This window comes from Lepidochelys kempii, chromosome 3 (genome assembly GCF_965140285.1).
Source record: "Lepidochelys kempii isolate rLepKem1 chromosome 3, rLepKem1.hap1, whole genome shotgun sequence".
Taxonomy (NCBI): domain Eukaryota; kingdom Metazoa; phylum Chordata; order Testudines; family Cheloniidae; genus Lepidochelys; species Lepidochelys kempii.
This window is the reverse complement of record NC_136382.1, coordinates 159356560-159381820: the sequence shown is the minus strand read 5'-3', so window position 1 is coordinate 159381820 and position 25261 is coordinate 159356560. Positions and strand designations below refer to the sequence as shown.

Genomic DNA, 25261 nt, shown 5'->3' with positions numbered 1-25261 from the left:
GGCGGGAGGGGGATCTGGGCTGGGGTAGGGGGGCGGGAAGGGATGCAGGTTCTGGCTGGGGGGTGTGGACTCTGGGGTGGGGCCGGGGATGAGAGGTTTGGGGTGTAGGAGGGTGCTCCGTGCTGGGATCGAGGGGCTGAGCCGCGTGGTGCAGCCCCCGACCCAGTACCCCGGCTGGAGCACCAGACTCCCCAGCGGGATCTCGGGGGCCGGCTTGAAACTTTATCAGTATACTCTCTACCCCTACATCCAGGTCATTAATAAAGATGTTAACCACCAGGCCCAGAACAGATCCCTGCGGAGCCCCACGTGAGACCTCTCTCCAATCCTACATCATTCCATTAATAGTTACTCTTTATTCACAGATGTTTAATCAATTATGTATCCACTTAATGGTAGTTCTGCAAAGCCCGCACTTCTCCAACTTACTTATCAGAATGTCATGTGGGACTGTGTCAAAAGCCTTGCTGAAGTCCAGGTATATTATGCCCACCACTTTACCCCATCCACCAAATCAATTACCTACCAAAGAAGGAAATCAAGCTGGTTTGGCATGACTTGTTCTTGGTAAATCCACAGTGGCTGCTAGTCATTACTCCTTAATGCTCTATAAACAAACATTACCTATGAGTAACTGATATTTTCTAAATAGGCACATGAAGAAGAAACATGTACAGCAAAGTACAGACTGCAGAGTGTTTCAAATTTCTTGCAAATGGGGTCCCTAAAAAGGTAAGACACTCCTGTGAGTTGAAACCTGTAATATAACCTGAACTACGGTATAGCTATGGCTACACCATAATAGGCAAGGTTGGTAGCACTGTTGTTAGAGTTGCTGAACATTTCCCATTTAAAACCCTGTTTTCAGTTATTCCTAACGTTGTCAAAAACTTTATGCATTTGGGCTGAAATTTTCCAGAAAGGGATTGTGTGGAAAAAAAATAGTTTGTGATCACATAGTTAAAGACAATATCATAATGCATATTAATCGGGGACCAAATTAAGGTTCCAGAGGCAACCTTGATAATGATATATCCTAACTTTTGAGTGTTTGACTTTGCATTAATATTCTTAACTTTTTTTAGTCTAGTCCAAACCAAACAAATCCTTACATCTGAAAAAGTTCTACACAAACTCCTGTTTCAAGAAGCTTTAAATGACCACTATAGAAGATAATTCACAGGTTGAGGTTTTCAAAGCAATCTAGGGGATTTAGACATCTCTTCCATTACAATTAATGGAAGAGATGGCTAAATCTCCTAGTCTACTTTGAAAATCTCCATCAAATTTAAAATTATTCTAAGATATCCTACCAAGATACCAACAAGAAATTAGACAATTAATATCCAGACAAACAATAGATACTGATATTTATTTTAAAAGCTAATTTATGTTTTCTACTTCTATCCCATACTTTTTCATAATTGTGAACTCTTCAAGGCAAAGATAGTTTTTATTTAAATGTGTGTGTTTGGACGATACCTCACACAGAGGGCATTACTTTAACTATCAGCTTCTGTATTCTCATGAAAGAAAAGTCAAACATTTATATTTCAACTTTGTTCTTTAATTGACTAAGCACAAAAAAAAACCCAAGTGTAGGCTTTTGGCTGTTTTAAACAGTTTTATTCTCAACTAAGGGAATTGAAGTACTACTGTACAGCTAGTGAATCTGATTTTATTGATATAAACCCTATAGGAAAAGAAATTATTTTTTAAAAAAACAAGTATCTTTTAAAAATACTTAAAGTGATTGTAGTTTACTAGACTGTGTGATCACACACTCCAAACTCCTTTTTAATACCTTCTTTTCATATCTGTAGTTGTACATACAAGACTCTAATGGGAAAAATATTCCATGACTTGCAGTGATTACAATGCAGACAACCAGCAGCACATCCAAGTACAGTTTTCTGCCAATTGTGGCATTTTTCCCCATATCTATACTTGGTCCATTCCACTGTCATATGCATACACGTCTCCTAAATTGCCTACAATTAACAGTGTTTTCACATTGCATTTGTTATTAAAAATATATCAGAAGTATTAAGAGTGACAGAAAATTACAGAAACTTTCCATGAAAGGAGTGTTGAAATCATAAATTATTGCACTTCTTCTCTGGACAACTCTCCAGGGCAAACGTGAGCTCTGAATGATCAGTATTTACAGGATGTCAAGTTATAGATACAGCTTCAGATATCCAGGACATTGGGCTATGGGTTGGTTCAGTAACACAGAAAGGAGAAATTGTGCACTATCTTAGCAATCTTTAAATCATAACTGTTGAGGGGAGCAGCACAGGTGCCTACTTCATAGCTAGAACACATGTAAAGTAGATGCACCAGAAAAGATACTACAGCAAATAAGGGATTAAATAAAAATTTAGAAAGCAAAGAGTGCTACATAATAAATACAAACTCTTGTAGCACCTTTCAGAGATCTCAAAATGCTGTGGAAACATTAAACTCCAAGCTCCTGTGAGACTGGTGTCAACTGGATAAACTGAAGGTTCAAAGATTAAACGAGTCACCCAAGACATCACATTATCTAACAATACGCATCAAAGTGAGAACTGGAATCCATGAGTCTCTCATTCTAGTCCCTGCACAATACTCCCTCCTCTTCTTAGCAAGAGACATTTGCCATAAGGAGGGCCCTACCAAATTCATGGCCATGAAAAACGCATAACGGACCATGAAATCTGGTCTCCCCCATGAAATCTGGCTAGTGCAGGTGAGGGGCAGGACTGGGGGCTCCTACCAGACACCGGGTTCCAGCTGCTAGTTCTGGCCGGGGAGCGATGGGACTTCCTCTCCCTCTGCAGGAGCTGCTCCCAGAGCCAGGTCAGACCCACCTCTGCAAACCTCCACCTTCTGGAGGAAGCTCCATGGCTGTTGGCTGGAAACTCAGCTGTGAAAGCAGCACCACCAGCAGAAGTGAGCGTGGAATGCTACGGTATTGTCACCCTTACTTCTGCGCTCCCGCCAGTAGCAATGCAAAAATGAGGGTGGCAATACCATACTATGACACTCTTACTTCTGCACTGCTGCTGGTGGCAGCCCTGCCTTTAGAGCTGGGCACCTGGCCAGCAGCTGCTGTTCTGCAGCTGTCCAGTTTGAAAGCAGTGCCGCCACCAGCAGCAGCACAGAAGTAAGGGTGGCAATACCACGACCCCCCTACAACAGCCTTGCAGCCCCCGCCTCCACCACAACCACCTTTTGGGTTGGGACCCCCACGGTTCCAACACCGTGAAATTTATTATTTTAAAAATCCTCTGGCTGTTAATTTGATCAAAATGGACCATGAATTTGGTAGAGTCCGAGCCATAAAGCAGGATGACCTATGGTACTCTTCAGTCAAATTCTGCTTTCATGTGGCAATTCAAGCATACACCATATGAGTTACAACCAACAAAAAACAGAGGCAGCATAGGAAGAGCTGACCTGGTAAAACAGACAGGGAACATTGCTATGTTATGTCTATGCAATATTATTTTGTAAATATTTAGTAAGCATTATTTGGCTGCACTACAAATTTCAAAGACAAAATTCACGAGGCTGGTATGTTTCCTATAGAATGTTATATTATGACCTTCAAACAATAACCTACCATCCAAAGAGCAAATGCAGTTAGCCATTTTGAAATGGGTTCTCTCTGCAAGCTGTGCTATCATCGGGACAAAATGACTACTATTTTTTTTAAAAGATACATCTGTTCCCAGTAAATTAAGTTTGCTCAATCAGTGTGTCACTATTTTGCTCAAACCAACTGAAGAAAGAGGGGCATAAGCAAAATAGTGCCAGGATGACTGATTGACCATAATCACTTGCAGAACACATTGTGGAGTCTGTTCACAAGACCATATTATCTTCACAAGTTTAGTGCAGGAATGATAAATCACTAGATTTGATAGTTCATTCATTCTGCGAACTCATGTTACTGAAACCAGAAGAAAAGCTAAAACGTTCATCCTTTATATTTTAGAATGATCTAAAATGCAAAAAATGTTCTTGTAATTACTATAATTTTCTCAGCAAATATGTATCATTAGAGACATTTTATAAGGCTCTCTTTTTCACCAAAAGAATAAGAGTTATTAAAAAAAATTCAGTGTTACTGGAAACAGTATAGCTGTAACTCAGTCAACTAGGCAAGATTTATACAGCAATACTTTGGTTCAGGAAAGGGAGCTCTCTGGAAAAAGTGTTTTGAGATAGATGTATAAACATATGTAATTCACAGTGCAATCGTTTAATAATTAAAAACTGCTAAGTAGTCACGAACTTAAGTAACACTAACATTAAATTAAACTATCCTCACCCACACTAAAATAGGTTCTGAGGGGTCTGTTATTCAAATCAAAATCTGAAATATAGCTTTTCAAAGGAAGAATGGATTGGAGGTAAATAGGAAGTTGACTGATGGGGAAGTATGAATTTTAGAATAGCAGTAGTGAATTGTTTAGTTATTTCAAGGAAAGTTCACAATCACTTTTTATGAACTGAAAACCTCCCCCTTCTCACATTTTCCTCCACTAAAACAAAATTATTTTCAGGGACAGGAAGTTAGGATTTGCCAGTGAAATCAATTAGATTTTGAGCTAACAGAAGGACCTGAGGACCTGTTATTATAAGAACATCAATCTCATTTTCCCCAAACAAACGAGCTGTTCCAGCTATCTGATTTTATTTGCACAGAAGAGATTATTATATCACCAAGAGGTTTTAGTAAGTGTGACATACAAATAAAAACAAAGCATTATACTCAACACAGCAAAATAACTTAATATTGATCATTAAAATTCCTCCTGAAGTAAATATTAGAAGGAGTAGCTCAAAAACATTTATTAAACAAGGAGCATATGCAAGAGTTTCAAAACCACAGTAAACGTATATGTTTCAGTTAAGAGCACATAGCTCCGTCCTAGAAACTAGTTATTCCTATTTTCATAAATTAACTGCTCAATATCCATCAAATAAGATATAAGCTACCTGGGGCATAGCCTCTCTCTTTTTGTTCTGGATTTGTACAGCACCTTTCACAACAGGGTCCTACTCCATGATTAGGACTCCCAGGCACTACAGTAATACAAATAGATAACCTGGAGTGCTAGTAAGGATCCATTTCTGACTACGGACTCAAAGATAACAATATTTGCATTTACACAGAGCTTTGTGTTTCCAAAGGGCTACATAAACATCAACATCCTGTGAAGTCATTAAATATATTACTTTTACACTGGGAAAAACATACAATAGTTAAGTGACTTGTCTCACCACCTAGCCAGAAAAAAAGAGGAAAATGATTGAAACAAACTCAGACCTGTTTGCAACTTTGGAGTTTATGAACCCATGCACAAAACTATTCTGCCTCAAAGATAAGGAAGGCATTAACAGGTGACAAAACCACCCAATAATCCATTTATCAACCCTACTCAGAACTACCAAATATTCCCTTTATGGCTTCTTCCTGCCTTTAAAAATCCATTTCCTGCTAGTCATTCTCTAATGACTTGGATAATGGAGCGAAGAGTATGTTTATAAAATTTGCCGATGACATCGATTTTGGAGGGGTTGCAAGCACTGTGGAGGACAGGATTAGAATCAAAGTGTCTTTGATAAACTGGAGAATTGGTCTGAAATTAACAAAGTGCAATTCAATCAAGTCAAGTGCAAAGTACTACACTTCAGAAGAGAAAAAAACCTGCACTATTACAACATGGAAAATAACTGGGTAGGTGGTAGTATGGCTGAAAAGGATCTGGCGGTAATATTGGATCACACACTGTGTAAGAATCAACAATGTGATGCAGTGACAGAAAAGGCAATTATCATACTGGGGTGGGTTAGGAGCAGTGTTGTGTATAAACCACAGGAGGTAATTTCCCCGCTCTACTTGGCACTGATAAGGTCTCAGCTAAACAACAGTGCCCAATTTTGGGCATCTCACTTTAAGATAGATGTGGACAAACTGGAGAGGGTCCAGAGGAGAGAGAAAGAAAAAAGGATGAAAGCTTTAGAACACCTGACCTATGAGGAAAGGTTAAAAAATGGGCATGCTTAGTCTTGAGAAAAGAAGACCAAGGGGGGACCTGCTAACAGTCTTCAATCATGTTAAAGGCTGTTACAAAGAGGACAGTGATCGTTTTCCACGTCCACTGAAGATAGGATTGGCAGTAATTAGCTTAATGTGCATCAAGGGAGATTTAGGTTACGTGACAGGGTCGGGTCAGATGGCTATAGGAGAGTAACAGAAGACAGATATATTAGCCCCAGGCTAAGTAGGTCCCTTTTCCCTGGATAAGGTAACAGGGAAGGTTCCAGAACGATCAGGAACCTTCTGGAGACAATTAAGACAGGCTGATTAGAACACCTGCAGCCAATCAAGAAGCTGCTAGAATCAATTAAGGCAGGCTAATCAAGGCACCTGGGTTTTAAAAAAGGAGCTCACTTCAGTTTGTGGTGTGCGTGTGAGGAGCTGGGAGCAAGAGGCACTAGGAGCTGAGAGTGAGCACGCAGACTGTTGGAGGACTGAGGTGTACAAGCATTATCAGACACCAGGAGGAAGGTCCTATGGTGAGAGTAAAGAAGGTGTTGGGAGGAGGCCATGGGGAAGTAGCCCAGGGAGTTGTAGCTGTCGCACAGCTGTTCTAGGAGGCACTCTAGTCAGCTGCATTGCACAGGGCCCTGGGCTGGAACCTGGAGTAGAGGTTCCATTCGTCGACCTGGACCATGAATTCAGGAAAACGGCCAAGCTGAGGGCTGCCGTGAAGCTCCAAGGCAAGCAAATCCACCAATAAGCACAAGACCCACCAACGTAGAGCAGGAGCTTTGTCACAACTGGTGTTGGAAGTGGGATCTGGTGTCCACAGAGCGGTGGAAGAAGGAGGGTGTTTGGAAGAAAAAAGAAAAAAAAAAGGGTTGGGGTGGGGGGAGAAGAGGGTCTATTTTTATTTTTTTTCACCACAATGGAGGAGTGAGGGCACTGATACAAGCCACGGCTGCCGAGCAAGAGGCTACTCGTGTCCAGGCAGCCGCCCAACAGGAGGCAGAGCAGCTGCAGCAAGAGACTAATTGCCTGCTGATGGACCAGGCTGCTCAAGACCAGGCTATGTTGCGGGAACTGGTAAACCAGGTAAAGGCCCTCACAGAGCTCAACTATGATGGAACAGAAATCATGCGGGCCAGCAATTGGCTGCAGAAAATGACGCAGGAGGATGATGTAGAGGCATACCTCCTGGCCTTTGAGAGGACAGGCCTGCGGGAGGCTTGGCCCCGAGAACAGTGGTCTGGCATCCTTGCTCCATTCCTGTGTGGGGAGGCCCAGAAGGCCTACTATGATTTGCCTGAAGAGGCTGCGGCAGACTATCCCCAGCTGAAAGCAGAGATCCTGGCCAGATCTGGGGTAACGACCGCAGTGCGGGCCCAGCGATATCATGAGCGGAGATACTAGGAAAACAAAACCCCACAGTCCCAATTATATGACCTCATCCATCTTGCATGAAAGTGGTTATGAACTGAGTCCCGGAGTCTGGAGGAGATACTAGAGGTTCTGGTCATCAACCGGTACATGAGAGACTGGGGAATGCCTAGGGCTCCATACCGATGTTACGCCTGCGGGTAGTGGGGACACATAGCTGCACAGCGTCCCAATGCCGAGGAGCCTATGCAGTGTAACCTGAAGAACTGGGCAGACCCATGCTCCCTAATCCACCTTGTGGGGATCTACACTAGACCAGTGAAGCTAAATGGGGTAGAGACCACAGCACTGGTTGATTTGGGGAGTGCTATCACGCTTGTCTCAGGGAAGCTCGTGAAGCGTAATCAGCTGCTCTGGGCTAAGTGTACGGGGATAACATGCATCCATGGGACAGTTGGTTATTACCCCACCATCCCAGTAAAAATTGAGATTCAGGGGAACACTACTGAGATAGCAGCAGGTGTAGTCCCTAAACTCCCTTACCCAGTGCTCACAGGGAGGGACTTCCCAGGGTTTGGAGACTTACTCCGGGTAGGGGAATTGGAGAAAGGGGGAAGCCCTGAAAGTAGTGAGGCATCCACCGTAGACTGTTAACCTCCAACCTTCTCTGAAATATTCCCAGATTTGTTCTCCACTCCCCGACAGTGTAGAAAGATGAAAAGGGAAAGAAGGGCAGCTAAGGCCTTGGGAACCCGAATACTGGCCCAAAGCCAGAGGGTCGCTCCCGTAGGTAGGCGGACCCGAGCAGCTGAAAAGGAGGCCACCCAGCAGGGAGTAGCACCCGAGTCTGACCCACACCCTAACGCCTCTGAGCCAGTAGAGGCAACAGAGACTGGCCCCCTAGATCTCGCGCAGATTAGCCCCGGGAGAGGAAATTTTGGACGGGACCAGGCTGAAGACCCAAGGTATGACAACATTAGGAAGGAGGTGACCGAAATAGATGAGGTCCCCGTGGAAGGGAAAACCCAGGGACCAGAACCCTACTTCATAATGAAGAAGAATCTCTTATACCGGGTTGCACCAGTACAGGGAAAGAAGGTACAGCAGACCTTAGTACCTCAAAAACACAAGAATGCTGTATTAAGTCTGGCCCATTGTCATCTTTTTGGGGCATTTGGGGGTAGAGAAGACGCTGGCATGGGTCCTGCGATGATTCTTCTGGCCCGGAGTACATAAAGAAGTGCGGAGGTACCGTGCGTCCTGCCCGGAGTGTCAGCTGCACAGTCCCGGTCCCCACTTGAGGGCACCTTTAGTACCCCTTCCCATCATAGAGGTCCCCTTTGAGCGAATAGCCATGGATCTAGCGGGACCCCTAGAGAAGAGAGCCCGGAGCCACCAATATATACCTGTCGTTCTGGATTATGCTACTCGCTACCCAGAAGCCGTACCCCTGCGGAACATGGCCTCTAAAATGATAGCTAAAGAGTTGGTGGGGATCTTTGCCCGAGTGGGGCTACCAAAGGAGATATTAACAGACCAAGGTACCCCACTTATGTCGAAGCTAATGAAGGACCTCTGTATGATGCTCCATATACATACCCTGAGAACTTCAGTCTATCATCCGCAGACCGATGGGCTGGTGGAAAGGTTTAACCGAACCATCAAGGCAATGATAAGGAAAGTGGTAAGTCGAGATGGGAAGGATTGGGACACCCTACTATCCTACCTTATGTTTGCAATCCGGGAGGTACCTCAGGCCTCAACAGGGTTTTCCCCCTTTGAATTATTATACGGACGCCACCCCCATGGCATACTAGATATTGCAAAAGAAATCTGGGAAGAGGAACCCAACGAGGGGAGAAATATAATTGACTGTGTGTTGCAGATGCGAGAATGGATAGCCCGGGTCACCCCTATTGTATGGGAACATTTGGAAAAGGCACAGGAGGCCCAGCGAACCCATTACAATCGCCAGGCAAAAGTCCGACAGTTCCAACTAGGGGATCGGGTGATGGTGTTGGTACCCATGGCAGAAAGCAAGCTTTTGGCCCATTGGCAGGGGCCCTATGAGGTGGTTGAACCCTGTGGGGGAAGTAACCTACAAGGTGAGGCAGCCAGGATGCTGGAAACAAGAACAAATTTATCACATTAACCTCTTAAAGCCTTGGCACTAACGAGAGACATGTCTAGTGGCCCAAGAGACCCCGATCCAGGGAAATAATATGCAGGAGCAGATCAGGATATCCACTGATCTGACACCAAACCAGAAGGAGGAGGTAACTGAGATGATCAGCCGATACCAGGACATGTCTTCAACCAAACCAGGCCGGACCACCGAAGCATATCACCACATTATCACAGATCCTAGGGCGAAGGTAACCTTAAGGCCCTATCGGGTCCCAGCAGCAAAAAGGGAGGAGATCAAGGCAGAGGTAAAAAGGGATGTTGGAGCTGGGAGTCATCGAAGAGTCCTACAGTCAATGGTCAAGCCCGACTGTGTTGGTGCCCAAACCTGATGGCACCACTAGGTTTTGTAATGACTTTTGCCGGATGAATGAGATATCCAGTTTCTATGCATACCCCGTATCAGTGAGTTAGTTGACCGCCTGGGCAATGCCCAATTTTTGACCCCCCTTAATTTAACAAAGGGATACTGGCAGACTCCCCATGCCAAAGATTCGAAAGATGCGGCATTCTCTACACCAGAGGGTCTGTTTCAATATACTGTTCTTTTTGGACTGCATGGGGCACCTGCCACCTTCCAGCATCTTATGGACAAGCTCCTATGGCCCCATACCAGTTATGCAGCAGCATACCTGGATGATGTGATTATTCACACCCCCGACTGGGAAACCCACTTAGGAAAGGTGGAAGCGGTTCTGGACACGCTAAGACAGGCTGGCCTCACAGCCAACCCAGCCAAGTGTGCGATTGGGCTAGCGGAGGCTAAATACCTTGGCTACATTGTAGGAAGGGGCATGGTCAAGCCCCAACTAAACAAACTAGAGGCTATCCAAAATTGGCCCTGGCCGAATCGGAAAAAGCAATTCCGGGCATTCCTGGGTGTGGTGGGGTACTACCGATGATTTCTTCCCCATTTTGCTACCAGAGCGAGTCCCCTGACAGACCCCGGGGTCCAGACATGGTGAAGTGGACAGATGCCGCAGAGAAAGCATTCATGGATCTACAGACAGCCCTTTGCAGTAACCCCGTGCTTATAGCCCCAGACTTCAACAAAGAATTCATTTTACAAACAGATGCATCTGAAGTAGGATTGGGAGCTGTCCTATTGCAGATGGTCGGAGATGAAGAACACCCAATCCTCTACCTCAGCAGGAAACTCCTCCCGAGAGAGCAGAAGTAGGCCGTGGTTGAAAGAGAGTGCCTAGCTGTGAAATGGGCCATGGAAACACTACGTTATTACCTTCTGGGACAACGGTTTACCCTTGTGACCGACCATGCACCCCTCCAGTAGATGCAGCGAAATAAACAGGAACACAAGGGTGACCAGATGGTTCCTGTCCCTACAACCTTTCCAATTCACCATAGAACACCAGGCTGGAAGCCACCATGCCAATGCAGATGGCTTGTCACGAGTACACTGCCTGACATCCCAAGTTGCCCAACTCCGTAGTGTTTTGGGGGGGGGGGAGGGATATGTGACAGGGTTGGGTCAGATGGCTATAGGAAAGTAATAGAAGAAGATATATTAGCCCCACACTAAGTAGGTCCCTTTTCCCTGGATAAGGAAACAGGGAAGGTTCCAGAACAATCAGGAACCTTCTGGAGACAATTAAGACAGGCTGATTAGAACACCTGCAGCCAATCAAGAAGCTGCTAGAATCAATTAAGGCAGGCTAATCAAGGCACCTGGGTTTTAAAAAAGGAGCTCACTTCAGTTTGTGGTGTGCGTGTGAGGAGCTGGGAGCAAGAGGCACTAGGAGCTGAGAGTGAGAACGCGGACTGTTGGAGGACTGAGGTGTACAAGCATTATCAGACACCAGGAGGAACGTCCTATGTTGAGGATAAAGGTGTTGGGAGGAGGCCATGGGGAAGTAGCCCAAGGAGTTGTAGCTGTCGCACAGCTTTTCCAGGAGGCACTCTAGACAGCTGCATTGCACAGGGCCCTGGGCTGGAACCTGGAGGAGAGGGCGGGCCCTGGTTCCCCCTAAATCCTCCCAACTCCTGCTCAGACATAGGAGTCATCGAACTGGACTGTGAATTCAGAAACACGGCCAAGCTGAGGGCTGCTGTGAAGCTCCAAGGCAAGCAAATCCGCCAATAAGCGCAAGACCCACCAAGATAGAGCAGGAACTTTGTCACAGTTAGATATTACAAAAAACTTTCTAACTATAAGTATAGTTGAATATAGGAATAGCTTCCAAAGAAGGTTGTGGAATTCCTGTCACTAGAGGTTTTTAAGAACAGGTTAAACAAACACCTGTCAGGGATGATCTACATAGATTTGGTCCTGTATCAGTGAGGAGCTGGACTGATGATCTCTCGAGGTCCCTTTCAGCCATATACGTCTATGCTTTTATAATCATCCATTTTATCCATACCCTCCAAATCTCTAGTTTTATTTTAGCCATCACTTTGTTCTATCTCTCTTTAGAGACTGACATGGGTGTTCATCTTTTATACTCATAGCACACTTGCTCTACACGAGGGGTGCACAATATCTTATAGCAAATCAACTATAATATAAATATATATATATATAAATCAACTGGGTTTTCAGTTAAGGGTTTGGAAAGGTATAGTGTAACAAGAACCCAACAAACACAATTACTCAAAGAATAATTGGACCAAACACCCCTAAATTTGACTACAGATTGACCTATTATCTATACTAACATCCGAAACAAAAGCTATGCTGGGGTAGAGGAAAAATCTCTCTTCGTAAGTATCAAAGTTAATTGTATCAATACTATGATAAAATTATTGTATTTTACTTTAATTCTATCAGAGTTTTTAAATATGAATGCTATTATCTGCCTAAAAGACCACTGTCCATGTTTACCTACAGTACTAAGAAATGTGACAATGTGTTAAAAATAAAGTTGGCATAACGTCTCCAAGGTTGTGCACAAAATCGTAAATGCAGCCCTCTGTTAAAAAAAATTGCGTTAAGACAGTTGCGACTTGTATTAGTTTTACTAAAGATCAATACCTAGCATCAACAGAATTAAAATTAAGTAGTTTAACAAAGTTTACATACATTAAACTCTCTTATCCTCAAAATGAAAGATACATCCGTGGTTTCTAAGTTAGGCCAATTGCAGCGTTTTAATGAAATTCTCTGACTCTTACTCCCAAACTTTCACTCAATGCTTTTATGCAATACATTATTGAAATTTAGGATGCTATACAAACACTTGGTTAATAGTTAGAGGCAAACAGAAACCTGCTAAACACTTAATGATCCCCAAAACTGTAATACAAATAAAGTCAAAGGTAATACTTCTTTCGATGTTATATACAATAGGATTATAAAGGAATAGCAATACACTGTCAGACAAAGACTAATTACAAAGTTCCTGTTATTAAAATACATATTTTAGTTCAATGTTTTGACACACTGAAAAGGTAATCTTTCCAACGGATCCAAGTTGTTTTGTATTTAAATTTGCTTGTGGAAACTCTGTTTCACTAAAAGATTAACAACAGCTATTACTATAGAATCTAACATTAAAAAATGAAGTCTAACAATCTTATACATTTATCCTCCTTTTTTCCTTTAATCAATTTTACATTTAAACAAGAGGAAGAAAAAAACAACTTACAAGCAAAAATGGAGATATTATCCCATTTCTGACAACACAGATACTGCCACATCCCATTACTATTCTGGCAAGAAGAGAGGACAATGCCCTCCAGAGAACTGTCAGAATGCAAGTAAACCACCATTATTGCAACTCAGCAGGATCAGCTTCCACCACCACGCCCCTACACATTTTATAGATGCATAAACGGGGACGGACACGGACCATTTGTAGTCATAATCAAGGTGGGCCATATCCAGGAGTTGACAAGAACGTCTGAGGAACGGGGTGGAGGGTGGGAAATAACGTCTGAGTGGGGGGTGGAGGGTAGGAAATAAAAATGGGGAAATAGTTTTACTTTGTGTAATGACCCATCCACTCCCAGTCTCTATTCAAGCCTAAGTTAATTGTATCCAGTTTGCAAATTAATTCCAATTCAGCAGTCTCTCGTTGGAGTCTGTTTTTGAAGGTTTTTTTTGTTGAAGAATTGCCACTTTTAGGTCTGTAATCGAGTGACCAGAGAGATTGAAGCGTTCTCCAACTGGTTTTTGAATGTTATAATTCTTGACGTCTGATTTGTGTCCATTTATTCTTTTACGTAGAGACTGTCCAGTTTGGCCAATGTACATGGCAGAGGGGCATTGCTGGCACATGATGGCATATATCACATTGGTAGATGTGCAGGTGAACGAGCCTCTGATAGTGTGGCTGATGTGATCAGGCCCTACGATGGTGTCCCCTGAATAGATATGTGGACACAGTTGGCAACAGGCATCAGAATGCATCCGACGAAGTGAGCTGTGGCTCACAAAAGCTTATGCTCAAATAAATGTGTTAGTCTCTAAGGTGCCACAAGTACTCCTTTTCTTTTTGCAGTAGTAATAACGTAATTTCAGAGAAAGATTTAACTTTCAACCTGAAAATTATTTGTTAGTTTCCAGATGAAACTAGTATAGCTTTTCCCTTTTCTGATGTGTATTTGTTGTTTCTTTTCTCTTTTGCAATTTAAGTAAGAGATGCCTAGGATTAACTAAGATTGTTAGGGGAGTTTGGTTCTTTTAAATTGTCCTTATACCAACTTATATCCAGAAAACCATATACTCATTTAAAAAACACAAGAAACAAACTGATGGTTAGAAAAAAAATGATGCCAATCAAACCCAGAGGATTCCTACATAAATCACAATTATTTTGAGATAGAAGCGACTATATGGAACAACCTATGCAACTACTACAGACACCATCCTATAAGCATCTTCTCTCTCTGCCCTCATCTCCTTTCACTACTAACTCAAAGTCCCCTCTAGATGCAAGTCGCACATACAAATTTATTCTTCTCATACTCATTCTTAAACCACTCCCTTGGGCTAGCATTTCTTGAGACCCTAAAATAGATACTCCACAATAGCATTTGTTGTTCCTTCCCAGTTCAGATAATATATTTTCTGAGACCTCTATCGCAGGGGAATAGATTGTGGTCAATACTAGACACCTCATACTATATTACTGCTGTTTTTTTTAAAACAGGAGTATTATATGGGCAACCCTGAAGAGGAAAAAAGCAAAAGACATGTATGCATATCATTAATTACCTGTGCCTTCCCCTATTTACAGCTATTCTCTTAAAAGACTGAATATTGTAAGTGAAGGCTCTCAAATGATTATCCTCATAGCTTCGCTCCTTTAACATTTACCCTGTCATTTCATTCACTTTTTGACTGCCAAATTGAACTTTTCAGGAAGCAGATATCAGGAACTTTCCTTCTGTTATTGTGTGAAACAATTTCCCTTCCTTACATCTACAGTGTGCAAACCTTCACAAGAAGTACTATTGTCTTTGCTATAGGTGATTGTTCTTGTACTCACCAATACCAATTTAAAAATACACTCCTGGAAGATTATTAACTTAAAATCAGACATTCCTTTCAACTGAACTCTGGATAACAGTGCTAGATATCTTGTAGCTGTCAAGGTTCCTTCCCCACTCTGAACTCTAGGGTACAGATGTGGGGACCTGCATGAAAACCTCCTACGCTTACTTTTACCAGCTTAGGTTAAAACTTCCCCAAGGTACAAACTATTTTACCCTTTGCCCTTGGACTTCCACTGCCACCACCAAATGTTTATCTGGGTTTATTTTATTAGGAAAGCGTTGTTTGGAAAAGTCTTTCCCCCCAAAATCCTCCCAACCCTTGCACCCCACTTCCTGGGGAACATTTGCTAAAAATCCTCACCAATTTACATAGGTGACCACAGACCCAAACCCTTGGCTCTTAAGAACAATGAAAAAAAGCATTCAGTTCTTGGAAAGAAGAATTTTAATAGAAGTAACAGTAAAAAAGAAGTAACAATAAAAAGAATCACCTCTGTAAAATCAGGATGGTAAATACTTTACAGGGTAATTAGATTCAAAACAGAGAATCCCTCTAGGCAAAACCTTAAGTTACAAAAAGAGACACAGACAGGAATATCCATTCTATTCAGCACAGTTTAATTTCTCAGGCATTTAAAGAAATCATAATCTAACGCATATCTACCTAGATTACTTACTAAATTCTAAGACTCCATTCCTGTTCTGTCCCCGGCAAAAGCATCACAGAGACAGACCCTTTGTTTTTCCCCTCCCCCCCAACTTTTGAAAGTATCTTGTCTCCTCATTGGTCATTTTGGTCAGGTGCCAGTGAGGTTATCCTAGCTTCTTAACCCTTTACAGGTGAGAGGATTTTTCCTCTGGCCAGGAGGGATTTTAAAGGAGTTTACCCTTCCCTTTATATTTATGACAGTAGCTGATTAAGGATCCTGATGCCTTCTGACCCTCTTAGATGTATGATTACCCACTGTTTAATTCAATCTTTCAAAGCTTCCTAATATTAATAATATTAAATACTAAAATATTAAGTATAAAAGTAGTTAAACTTCAAATTGAAGATTTTTTGGGCAAAGTCACATTTTTAACATTTACAATGATCCAGATGACCTCTGAAAAATACCAACATGATTAAGTAATATCACTTCATCAAGTTATGAGTAACTCTACAATTTGTCTGAAGAATATGCCAAGTGTAACTGTCATGCCAAAAGAAAATATTTTAGTGTGTTTTCCACAACGCAAGAATAGGTTCACTAACATATGAGCAAACCAATTGCAACTACACACTGGCAGTCAAATTTCATTATTTTTCTTCTATATTTTCTTAGTCTGCATAGTAAGCAATTCTTGCAGCAGAACTGGACAGGTATAAATAGGATTCTCCTACTCAGTTTGAAGAATCTGAAGGATTTTAATATTGTTACACATAGATCTAGGTAAAATATATCCTCTTGAAGATTAATATTTTTAAATATAGATTTCTCAAATTTGTTTCACCTTTCACTATTCCATCTTGGGTTAAATACATTTGTAACTATTTTAATATATAGTAGAGAACTCAAAAGGACCAAAAAATTAGATCAACCTACCCAATAAGGAAACTGCTCCTAAACACTAAAATTCCCAGTGTAACATTCTTAAAAATTTGTACATACTTTAAAAAAAGAAAAGTGATTGAGATTTGCTTTTATAAAAAGCTATTTAAGTTTAGGGCAGTTTCAGCACATTTCCTAGCAATAGAAGTGCTGATGACATTTGAGCTGCTGAGCCAGTGATTTGTCCAGGTGAAAAAACTTCCATGATGTAACGAGTAACAGAAAACGGGATAGAGAAAAGCCCTGCACTTTAAAGTTGTTGTTAACTAGTGCAGATAAATATCTTTCACATATGTACATCAAAACAGGTTTTTGTTTTTTGGTCTGGAGAAAAGGGAAACTTAACTATGAGCTCCATAAAACAAGCTGGATGATGAGACATCCTGGTTTTCATATTAAATTAACAGGCTGGTTAAATGTCCTTGCCTGATGATCAAACGTCCAGGGCCCTTTCCTTTGCCACAGCTAATTTAAAGTGTATCTTGGACCAAAACATATTCAGAGTTTGGGCACACCAAATAAAGATATTTATTTGGATGAGAGCTAGCTAGCCAAGGCTTAATCCTGACAAGACTGAAGTGATATTGATTAGCAGCTAGAGATGCCAAGAATAATATCTGCCCCTTTAATTGAGGTTGTCTACCTTTAGTTGGGTCAGGTTTATGATGTAAAAATATGGTTGGGCTCTCAGCTGCTACTAGGAAATCAGGCAGCAGCAACATTCACAGACAGCTACAGGGTTACAACCATTCCTTTCAGATTAGGACTTTGCAACTATCATCCATGCCCTTGTCACTTCAAGATGAGATAAATATAATGACATTTACACAGAGCTGCACCTTAGAAAGCATTCAGAAACCGAAGCAGAGGCAGAATGCAACACTCTGCTTGGTAAGTAGAGTACCTGACCATGATTCTATTCAATCTATGTTTCATGTGCTGCACGGGCTACCTATAGGTTTGTGTGTGATTTTTAAGGTGGTTTTGACCTGTAGAGGTCAAAATGGTTGAGCATCTATGTACTGGAATGCCTTTACCCATGTTATGCCATCACAGCTGAAAGCAGCAGAGATACTAGACATGAAGCCCCACTAAAGGGACTGCTAGCAGGGCATTCTCTAGGAGAGCTCTATGGCTTTGGAATTTACTCACTTTGTCCAAAGTAGTCTAAATCCAATGACCTACAGGAACACCATAAAAGCTCATCTTTCCACCCTCTCTTTTCTCTCTCTTCCCCCCGCCCCCCCAGCTTTTGGGGAAGTGGTTAGGAAGCAGCAAGAAGGGGAAGATTAATTGAGTTGTTTGGTTTGTTGATAGTCGGTTGCGTTGATTGTACGGCTGTGCTTTAGTTATATTTTGTTATTTTTTCTTGTTTCAACTTTTAAAGTTCTGCCAGGAGTCCCTCGAGAATACAGACAGGCACTCTTTATTTAGACTTGTATGAACTAAAAAAGAAATCAATTGTTCAGAACAGACTAATTCAGGATGTATGTGTGCAGCAGACTGCTAGAGCTTCTGCTACTAAAAAAGTAGCAAGAGTGTACTTGTGTGTGACTGGATATACTTTATACTAAATAGTACAAGACCCATCAAATTCAAGTAACCTGCACACATGGACCATTATAAATATTTAGGTTAAATGAAAAACTGGACGTGTTGGATGTAATTGTTAAGGCATGAGAGCACTGCTGAGTCTCATGCAACCTCACTGCATATGTCATTTCAGTCTTTACAGCAGCTCAATTCTGGTGAAGAGGTGATTATTAAAGTGGCATAATGTCATAATAAGGAAAATGACAAAGTGTTCAATGACAGCTAAGAAAGAAAAAAGTGCAGAACTATGACAAATGTGATTCCATTTTACTCTACGGTGGTTCTTATATTATGCCAGGCACTCATACTATGGTGATAGATGCCAGTACAAACCCGTAAGATAGAGGGGTCCAGAAAAACACGGCTGCCTGAAGCCTGAGCTCGGAGTGGGATACCAAATTCATCTGCTTCCATCAACCCTCAAAACTTATTAACCTTCCCAAAAAGCAGCACAGATTTGAAGATGGATTCTACAAAAAATCCAAACATTTTAAAAAAAGATACCTCAACTAAGAAGAGTGTTACTGGCTCAGAGTGTGAAGAGACCTCTCAAATTCCAAGTGACAGTAAAACCAGGCAGAAATGCCATTGCTGAAGAAAATCAAATGGTTATCAAAGTGGATATTTTGGAGTAGATCTCCGAGTTTAAGGCCATGAAAGGATCTGATGCCCAATCTTCTAGCAGTAATGAAGAAAGCTACTGATGTGAAAAGAGTATGTCACTGTGCCAGAAACTGGCCTAAGAGAAACAAGTGAGACACAGTCATATGGCACTGATGGAACAGAGAGAGAGAGAGAGATGCAGCTTAAACTGGATGATATAGAAAACAGAGTGAGAAGGATCATCATCAGAATTAAGGGAATAACTGAAAACACTGATGACTAAAATACAATCTGGTATATAAAAACTTTAATTGCAGAGTTGTTACATCTGAGCTCTCTGGAACAGATGAAGTTCGAGAGAGCACACAGGGTACTGCTTCCCTGGCCTGGACCTCATAATAATGGACCCAGAGATCTAATTGTGAAATTTCACTATCTGAATATGAAAAAGGCCAGAGACCATTCACTGCTCATACTCAGAGGCCACAAGCTATGATTTTTCCATGACCCCTCTGTCCTAACTTTAAAAGAGAGAAGGGAGCTGGGGGGAAATTACAGCAGCACTCAGGATCGCAGATATCCACTACAGATATAAATTCTTATTTAAACTCTCATTCAGCTTCCAAAATCAGTATTATACAGTAAGAAACTTTAAACAAGAAAAAGGTCTCGCACATCCAAGATGGGGCACAGGCCCCCTTTGGCCTTCGGAATGAAAAAATACCAGGAGTAAAACCCTTTCCCTCTTTATTCCATGGGAACTTGCTCTATGGCCCCCAGTAGTAGGAGGGCTTGCACTTCCTGGGTGAGCAGTGAGGGGGGAAAAGGGGTGGGAAGGAGGGACAGAAAGAAATTAGAGGTGTACCTTACTGCCACTGTATTGAGAACCCAGTGGTCCGTAGTTACAGTGGTCCAAGCAGAGAGGTAAGGCAACAAACGGTGGGAAAATAAAGGATGAGACAGATCCTGGTTGCAGGCTGGGAGGTCACCCTACCACTAAAGTATATGAAAACAGTAAGAACTGATAACTATCCACTAAGCATAACTATTTACAAAGAAAAAAGTTCAAAAAACCACTGAATAGGAACCACTTGCTAGAGCAAGGGAAGCGTTCCAGCACCAACACTGGCGTAAGAAGGAACTGAGGGAGGAAGGGGGCCGGCGGCATCCTTATACTGCACATATGGGCGCCACTCCAGAGGGTGCCAGAGCCGGTTCCCTACAGATACCACTGAGGGTAAAAACTTCTGGCACCAGTGTATGTGGTGAGCACACACACCTACAATGGAATGGACATAAGCAAGCACTGGAAGAATATATGATCATTTGAAGGACTGCTGGAGCAAGTTAAGTTGATCACAAACTTATTCAACTTATTTCAACATCTGAAAAAAAATATATTTTCAATGTAATATATAATATGATACTTGTCAAATCAGAATGATTATTTCATCTTCATTTTCTCTAAACAGGAAGTCTAGTTTTAGCTGTATTAGTCTTATAACCTGGAATCATATTTTATTTGCAGATCTTTGTTCAATAGCTATGTAACAGCAAACAGTATTATGCTTAGACAAATAATTTTTGTTCATGATTTTCACTATACACCAATATTCTCTAGGTTATCCATGCCTAAAACAATTTTTAAATCAGTTATAGTTAAAGTAAAATAATATTAAATTCATAGTGATTCTCCCAGTGCCTGATCTGAAGCCTGTTGATGTTAATGGGCTTGGGTTCAGGCCCAAATGATTTCACATCAAGTATATTCAGTTTATAAGTTAACTGCTGCCACTGAGAGCTGTGGGGGGCCATGCCTGCAGAGGTCAAAGTAAACAAAATGTCTCAAGGCCCACCTGATGGGCCGCATGCCAAAGGTTGCCGACCCCTGTTCTAGCCTGACAAACTCCAAAGAATTAAGCTTTGTTTTTTTCCACTTACATCACTAGTATCAACAACTTATCCTTGATAGCAAACTATCTGTAGTTACAGTAGCATGTTCATAAGGCAGCTGTTTTAAAGGATTATGCTGCTACCATTCACATTTTAGTAGCAGTATGTAAGTATGCTACCTGTATTCAGAGCTAAGTGCAAACTGACTATTTTTATTTAACTGTTAAAATGTAGTGAAATATTTAGGTCAGAATGAATTTAGACTACTTATTCCTGCTTTCTTATTTTCCTATATTTAAATAGGTCATAATCTGACTTTATATTCAACTAAGCTTAAGGAACAAAAGGTAGGAAGCTAAAGAATACTATTTACAAAATAAGGAACATGTATACAGGGAAACAGTGTAATAAAAGAAGCAATCTTCTCTTTAGCATTATATTTACTATTCAAGTTTTTCATTTTTGTGCTCAAGGTAATCTGACTCTTCTCGGCCTTTCCCTTATATAGAACATCAAAAGTTCTATATAACCAAAGTTTCTCTAACAATTTAGTTGATGTATGAAGCAGAACATAGACTTTGAAATGCTAGTAGTAGAAAGAAATGGTTTTGGTTGGCTAAATAAGTAAGTGGGTTTCACTTGAAGACACAGGTAATACTTTTTGTTGACAAAAAAAATCACTTTTCTGACTAGTGACATCTTACAAAGGGCAAGCATTCCAAAACTGTTCTATTTCAAACTGTTTGCACAGTTTACATGTTGCTGTAATTTCCTTGTCCTTTTCACAAACAAAATATTTGGACTGAAATAAGAGCTCTTTCCTTAATGGCACAAACAAATTCTGACTCACTACAGAATCAAGGGACAGTTTGGTAGCGAGGAACAACAATTTTATACATGCATGAATATCTGGCAGGGAAAATATAAAAACCCTGGAAAAATAAATTACTACTTGCAGAATTATCATGACAATTTATCATCACATGCAAAACATCTACTTGCTGATTCTCATAATGATGAGGAAGCAATTTTACTTGCTTACCAAAAAAACTGCCCCAGGAAATTTTGCATGCCAGCTATATTTCTTTCACTTTTCCCTCTTGCATTTAGAGCTTTTTCCATTCTCCCATCCTGCCAGCATACTGCTAATTAAGGTCACATTGTAACTGAAGACATTAAATATCATCTTCACTCCTCATCCAAATTCCCCCCAATGAAGGTTTGGGCAAGAATTTTATCCTTTATTTTTATTTTTATTAAGGATTCACACAAAAAAATTAGATCAACTATGAAATGTGTAAAGACTACATATTGAAGCAATGTAATTTTGATTCATTTAAGTGTCCTACAAACTTCCAGTATCTTTTACAAGTTTATAAACCTGGAATAAAATCCAAGATTTACATTTCACTGTAATTTGGAATTTACTACATAATTTATGCTTATTTGTGTTTATTACATACAATTGTTAATCTAACCAAATGAAATGAAGAATTCCGATACTTTTCAATACTATTTCCAACTCTTCTAAATTTGAAATCATCCTTAAAAATTTTAACAATCTGGCAGGAACTGTTCTCTACACTAAGGTTTTTGACAGCAAATCTAGGTTAGGCTTAAATTCTAAAGATTCCTTCAGAAAACCTTGCAGATATAGCTCAAGAAGCCAGGATGTTGTCAATTCTCTGTTACTAGTGGCTTCTTTAAAAGTGAGACAAACTGGAATTAAGACAACAATATGCCTATTAAGCTTACCAACTAAAGCACTGAATCAATGGGGGCTAAACTCCTAGGATTGGGGAAGAGATGTTAGATTTTCTTCATTTGACTTCCCCTTTTAATAATAAATTAAGATATTATATAAACAAAACAAAAAAAGAAAAATCTGTATAAGATTCACAACATTTTCTCTAGAAAGGAAAATCCTCAAAAACATCTTGAGAAAAGAAAAATTAAGATTTAATATTTAATTTATTTTCCACATTTCTACAAGTAGTAGATGAACTGCTCTCAAGGATGGTATTGCGTGAATGATAATCAAAGCTGGTAGGAGAGTTTAAGCATATAAATACACAATCAACTGAGGTGTCTGGAGGCCCATCCGTACTAAAGAAATAGTATCTTCTCCACTAAAAAACCCAGTCTGCATTAAGAATCACAAAACTTGGCATTGAAAGGTCAAGAAATTAAGATTTCAGTTTAAATTTTTCATCTAATCTCTATATTCTGAATAATCTGCAGTCAAAGAAAAAGTTTAAAAGCCTTACCAGTTTCCTGTGAATTCAACACTTCTAAGGCATGCATCATGGCACTTGCGAAGACATTGGCATCTTCTTTACTGCCAAAGTTAAGACCATACACCTGTCTAGCATCACGCCACTGGTGGAAGGTCTGCGTAGCTTGATTGTACTTCAATCCTTTTGGAATGGCACAATTTATTACCACCTACAATGACAAAGTAAATACTTGTAAGTAAATTTTAAGTCTCAAATATTTTACTGTAATTTTTCCCCCCCAATACATTTAAGCTTTATTTAATTTCTTTCCTGTAGACATTTTTGATTATTTAACTGTTTCATCCTGTTTTTAATAGATACAACAACACTTAACTACTCATCAGGAGACCAGGTAAACTTCTCCTTTTAAGCCAAGTCCCAACACTGCCCCAAATCTGCGGGGAAAACCTGGGGGCCATCAATTTCTGCATAATTTTAAGTTTAAATTTTGTACTTCTTTGAAATATATGAACTTTGTGATGTGAGCCAAGACAGCATTTTCTTCTGGACTTTGAGAAGTATTTACTGTCCCCTTTTCTCTCAGTGGGGTGTTACTTTGCTATTATTAAGCTTCACAGTTCAGTGTCAACACTGACTGTTTTTTCTATGACCATTTCATTAGGAATAACCTTGTAAACTGTGAATGTGTGTGTGCTTGGATATCAGAAGTTGTTTACAACCCACAATCCCAAAGGCTGTCTCTGAGCTTTAACATGTCTGGTGGCTTTCTGTGCATAGCAGGCAGCAAGAAAATTAAAGAGATCTTGGGGGCGCTAAGTAGATAGATATAGGTAGTTCCAACAACGAGATAAGCTTATGGATACTCATTTGGCAGGTAATTGCAAGGTTTAACATGGACTCCACTCTACACAGATAACCACTCTTCGCCTGCGAAGCAATGTTGACAGTTATGCAAGAGTGGTGCTATTTGTGAAAGTCTCTGGAAGTACTACTCAAGAGATTAAGAAAAATAATGGCTAAGGAAGTGGTCTTCTAATGGCCTTCTAATGAGCAGCACTGTACATGAAGTGATCTGTTTTAAGTGTTCCAAATATACTGAGATGGGGGTTGCCTTATATATGGTTCACTACAATGACAAAAAATGTCTGCATTAAAACACAGCAATTATTTACACTAGACCATATCAGTTGGCTTACAAATAAAAGCAGTGACCGTTCTTACTGATCCTCATATCCCTCCCAGGCTCGGGCACTGCACAGAACCTCTCCAGCCACGGATCCAGAACACCCCTCTAGATCAGGACTTGCAAAGGAGTCCTTAGGCAGCAGTCTTATGGCTATCTTCTGTATGGCGGACAGCCAGATATGGGACTTGTAGGGCCCCTACACTGCATAAAGTGGCCAAAGTGGGGATGAAGGTCTGTCTCACCTGAGTATATCAATAAATGTAGAAGTTGCCACAACTATTAAATGTTTACAAATATAGTCAAAGTCCTTCCCATTTTGAGATATTTTTAAATTAAATGTAAGTATAGTTCAACACTGAAAATGTAAAAGTGGCACATTCTTACTCCACAGATCTGATTCCTGTATGTCCAGAGGCATACTGTACTTAAACAAAATATAGTATGTTGTACTCCTGTTGGACCTACAGAGCCAATACAGATGAAGAAACCAGAAAAGGATACTGGTGTGTTTGCTAGAACTCAATATTTGATGACAGAATCTTAATTGTTTGTGATGAGTGAGCCAGAAAGAACGAAGCTTAGACACGAACTGTAAATCTCCACAGGGATAAAAGACCTGTGGCACGGCTGCAGCTGGCCTGGGTCAGCTGCACTAGGGCTCGGGGCGCTCAGGCTGTGGGGCTAAAGATCACTGTGTAGACGTTTGGTCTTAGGCTGGAGCCCGAGATCTGGGACCCTTCTGTGGCACTGCACCCCATATTCTTCACAGTGATATTATTATGAGATATGATTATGACATAACTATATTTTATGCAAGATGGGTCATGTGAGATGTAAATGAAAAGTTTATGATTTACTGAATATGATTATCCTATTTGTATGCATGTATCATTTTTGTATCTGCAGTTATGAATATTGACTATTAAACTGTATTTCAAATGTAGTTACACCTGGGTAATGCCCACTAGACAAGCTGTTTTCAATCTAGAGAGTGGGTGGGAAAGGGCCTATTCAGGGCAATGGGCCATTAGGCAAAAACAATAGGCCTCAGGAGTTGCTTATCTCCCACCTGGTGAGCCATCCAGTGAATGCTCCAAAC

General features: G+C 40.8%; 1 protein-coding gene across 18 annotated transcripts in view; it reads right to left on the bottom strand.

The window, feature by feature from the left end:
• ENAH (ENAH actin regulator) overlaps positions 1 to 25261 on the bottom strand; it is a 142684-nt gene that overhangs the window by 58035 nt on the left and 59388 nt on the right. For all 18 annotated transcript variants that reach the window (XM_073338722.2, XM_073338726.2, XM_073338724.2 and 15 more), the window contains exon 3: positions 23007 to 23184. In XM_073338722.2, coding sequence (XP_073194823.2) covers positions 23007 to 23184 — 178 coding nt within the window. The remainder of the gene's footprint in view (positions 1 to 23006; positions 23185 to 25261) is intronic.